The sequence below is a fragment of the Corvus brachyrhynchos genome, unplaced genomic scaffold (genome assembly GCF_000691975.1).
Source record: "Corvus brachyrhynchos isolate BGI_N302 unplaced genomic scaffold, ASM69197v1 scaffold167, whole genome shotgun sequence".
Classification (NCBI taxonomy): Eukaryota; Metazoa; Chordata; class Aves; order Passeriformes; family Corvidae; genus Corvus; species Corvus brachyrhynchos.
In genome coordinates, this window is record NW_008239547.1 from 8,178,166 (window position 1) to 8,182,178 (window position 4,013).

Genomic DNA, 4,013 nt, shown 5'->3' on the forward strand with positions numbered 1-4,013 from the left:
GCGAAACATCAGGGAGCTTCTCTGTGCACTGCGCAGCACAAAACAAAATGGAAAGGGTTGGGCTGACTGAAGAAAATGGAGTGTTGGTAGAAAATGATTTGCAGCACATTTGTCACAAAATCTTTATGAAGCAACTGTTGCATGGCTGGGCCCAGAGAAGCCCTGTAAAGGCTGAGATAAAGTAATGAGGGGCTGCTATCCCCTACCTTGGAATAAACAGCCCTGCCTACTTGGATATGTCCTGAGTTGACGGTCCTACTGTATGTAACAAAGTTTAGTGCTGCTCTTACAGTGATGTGATGTTATTCAGCTATTACTAAATACTGAGTATTGCTATCATTAGTGTTGTGGATTGTAAGAAGCAATGCATTGCAAATGGGGATCTGAGTGAGCTTTAGAGGTAGTTGAGACCATTACTGTTTTCCAGTTCACTTCACATCTTTGCTGCTTCTATTTCTTTCGTTCCAGCCTTCGAGTTCTTGCACGGTTGATGACAGCTAAGTTCCTACATACAGAAATCAGAGAGAAAGGAGGGGCCTATGGTGGAGGTGCTAAACTTAGTCACAGTGGCATATTCACATTCTACTCCTACAGGTAACAGTGGGTTTGTTCTCGATGGCTGAGGGGACCACTGACTGCATTTGGATGTGTCTTATTCTTGACTCGTTGTAGCAGTCTTTCAAGAAGTGAAATAAAAGGGATGAAATTAAATGATTCAGTGCTGATGAAGTTAGATTGCCTAATGAACCCATCCTTGCTTTCTCTTGTTTGTGTCCTTGGGAAAGCTTAATTTATCTCTGCTGGTAGCAACCACTGCTGCACCTCTGCACTTTGGTGTTTACTGTCTCAGTATCAGATTTATGTAAAACTGGCTTTCACTTGTTTATTTCTGGGTTAAGGAGGCCCTAAAAGAAGGAAATTCAAGACTACTCTAAATTTGAGACCATGAAGTAGAATAGTGATGTTCCCTAAGGTTCTGAGTTTGAAAGTATGCAGCTTCCTTCAGCGACTGGCTGAAATCATCAGAGATTCAGCAGAAAGCATTGCTGGTGATGAACTAGAACTGCTTGATCCTTTTTTTCTATTCCTCTTCTTTGCCAGTCCAGAACAGTTACCTCATATTTGGCATACCAAGGCACTTTCAGATGAAATTTGAACTGGAGGTATTGTAGTTGCAATTCTCACTAGAAGTGTTGTGTGGATGGAGTCCTGGCTTCAGTCGTTTTCCTAGCCCAAAGGTAGCCTGGCACAGTGCTTGGTCACGATTCCTAACTGAGGTTTGAGCAGCCTGGCCTTTCTGTGAAGCTTCAACATGGTAGGACTTGTCCTGGCAGTAGTCCTTAACTTGCCAGTAGTAGTTAACCTGTGGCACCTGTTTTACAGAGAGTAAAAACAGGTGTGGCAAGAAAAGCAACTGAGAGAAGATAGGGCATATCATAAATATTCCTGGGGTGGGCAGTAATGGCAGTGCTGCTTTCTGAGCCCACTGTGAGCAGTGCTGGCTTACCTGACCTGCTCCTTTTACACCACTTCTCTCTACACTGTCTTGGAACTACTTATAGGCAGCTGAACTTCTGCACCTGTGTATCTAAAATTCCAAATCTGCTTGGTTTGTAACGCTATTTTCTTCTGGAAAAGAAATACAAAACCAAACACCAAAACCTCTTTTTGTACAAAAAAGAAGTTTATAATTCGTTTTTTCCCATGTATGTTTGTATGATGCATAGTAAATTATAAATGAAGTGAGAACAAAGGAATTTTAGTTTTTCATTTTGTAAGACTGAAGTAATTAATTTTTATGTTTCCTTTTTCTTCTAAGAGACCCAAATTCGTTAGCCACTTTGAAAACATTTGAAAAAGCAGTTGAATGGGCCAAATCTGGAGAATTCACACAGCAAGATATTGATGAAGCTAAACTAGCAGTGTTTGCTGCTGTGGATGCACCAATAGCTCCTTCAGATAAAGGTACCTTCTCATCATCCTCCCAGGGCTGTCAATGTTTATTTACTTTCTAGTTTACATTTAAAGGGAAGAAAATAGTTTGCTAAACCATGTCAGATGGTAAAATTTGTGTTTGGCAGATGAGAGATAATGGCAGTTTCAATGAATCAGTTGGTTCCTGTTGCTCCCTTTCAGAAACACCTCATGCACTCAGGCTCTGCTGAAGTTTTGTGTTCATACTGCTCTTCTGCATCAGATGGAGGTAGATTGAGGAAATTACTTTAGGTTTGGAAAGCATTAAATGCAGACAGATGAAAAGAAATACTGGTCTTCTGATTCAGAAAGAGCTGAGGGATTGTTTCCTGACTGAAGCAGGCATAATTGACTGTGAATGTCACTAGCCTTTTGTGCTTATGTTCTCTGAAGAAGTTAAAGCACAGAAGGCTGTCTGCTGGGATGGAGGGTGTTATCTTCTTTGCAGATCTGCACACTCATGATGCCTTGGTAGTATTTTCACATCTTTTCAGTTTACTGATATGTAGCTTTGCTTTCCTCGCTTCCTTATCTCCCTCATTCTCAGCTGAATTTCAGTCCAAAACTTGCCCTGATAAATTTGTTTCCTTCCTATACACAAAGGAATTACAAGGTTAAGACCAGCATTATTTTAAAATGTGCTTGTAGTAACACTGACTTTTTAATCAAGAACACTTCAAATGAAGCTGACTTTTACCTGACAGAATCTGGTTTTGGTCTGGGTAGTTAAAAAGCAATCAGTGTGAGGTGCACATGAGTGCAGTGCCTGCCTGCTGGGTGTTGGTGTCAGCGAGGGATGACAAATACTCTTTGGCATTTGAACACAGATCTTAACAGAGCACTGAATAGGAGAGCTTTGTTCCAGAGGCCTGGGAACTGGTGCAAGGAACACCTTCATCCTTTTGAGTCACTGGGCCCTGCATATGGATATGAAAACCTTACCTGGCTGGAAGTCAGCCCTGCCTTGGGCAGGAGGTTGGACTAGTTGACCCAAGTCCTCCCAGCCACCTTTATTTCCCTGACAAGCAGCTTTTCTATTACTATTTTGGAGTTCTCTGGTTGTTCAACAAGCCATTATATTAATTTTAGTATTAAAATGCTGTAGGCAAGTATTTCAACAAAAGCATTAAAGCATTTGTGTGCAGATTTCTGTGTGTAGTACAAGAAGGTGATCAAACCTTCACATTGCACATATATGATTGGAAATCAAAGTTCTAAAAATAGAAGGTTCATGAAATACAGTTTGTTTAAAAAGTTGTTAGAAAGAACCCCCACTCTTCAGAATGAATTACATCTAGATTTCCTGGACCACCATTATGTTCAGATTTTTGACAAACTAAATCATTTGCCAAAATAATTTGGTTTTTTCCTAAATAGGAAACTGTTACTACCTCACCCTGGTTTTAACTTAAAATGCTTGATTCAGTTGGATATTCTCTCAGAACAATGGTTTGATGGTAGTCTGTCTCTATTCCTTTCCAGCACATGTTCCTATTGTAGTTTGCTCTTACTCCTGCATGTCACTGGGACAGATTCCAGTGCACCAGTGCAGTGTGTGGTTTTGTCCTCTTTTTTGTAGGAATGGGTCATTTCTTATATGGGATTTCAGATGAAATGAAGCAGTTGCACAGAGAACAACTTTTTGCTGTCAACAGTGCTAACCTGGTTGATGTATCAAACAAGTAAGCCTGTGCTCAGTTGTCATATTTAAGTCACTGGATTTCTTCCCTTGGCCTTTCTTACTAGTTTCAGCATTTTCTTCTGTAACCTAGAAAAGGATATGTTAATTATATGCTGCTTATTGCATGTTTAGCAGATGTAACTCCCTCCTACACTCTGAATTTGTGGGAGATTAGGTTTGATTTACTTCTGAAAGGTCCAGAAACTGTCTGGAGCATGAGTACACTCACTGTATGAGCTGGTTCTACTCCACTTGTAGCATTCTGAATTCCACTGTAAATGTAAGAATTCCAGTATGGCCAAGTACAGGGTTAAGGAGAGACTGTTGTGATGACTGAGAAAAACACAAGCTGTATGTA

The 4,013-nt window shown here is 40.5% G+C and overlaps 1 protein-coding gene across 1 annotated transcript in view; it reads left to right on the plus strand.

Moving 5' to 3' along the window:
- PITRM1 (pitrilysin metallopeptidase 1) overlaps positions 1-4,013 on the plus strand; it is a 29,626-nt gene that overhangs the window by 25,013 nt on the left and 600 nt on the right. The window contains exons 23-25 of the mRNA XM_017741413.1: positions 401-594; positions 1,820-1,965; positions 3,554-3,656. Of these exons, the coding sequence (XP_017596902.1) occupies positions 401-594; positions 1,820-1,965; positions 3,554-3,656 (443 nt within the window). The remainder of the gene's footprint in view (positions 1-400; positions 595-1,819; positions 1,966-3,553; positions 3,657-4,013) is intronic.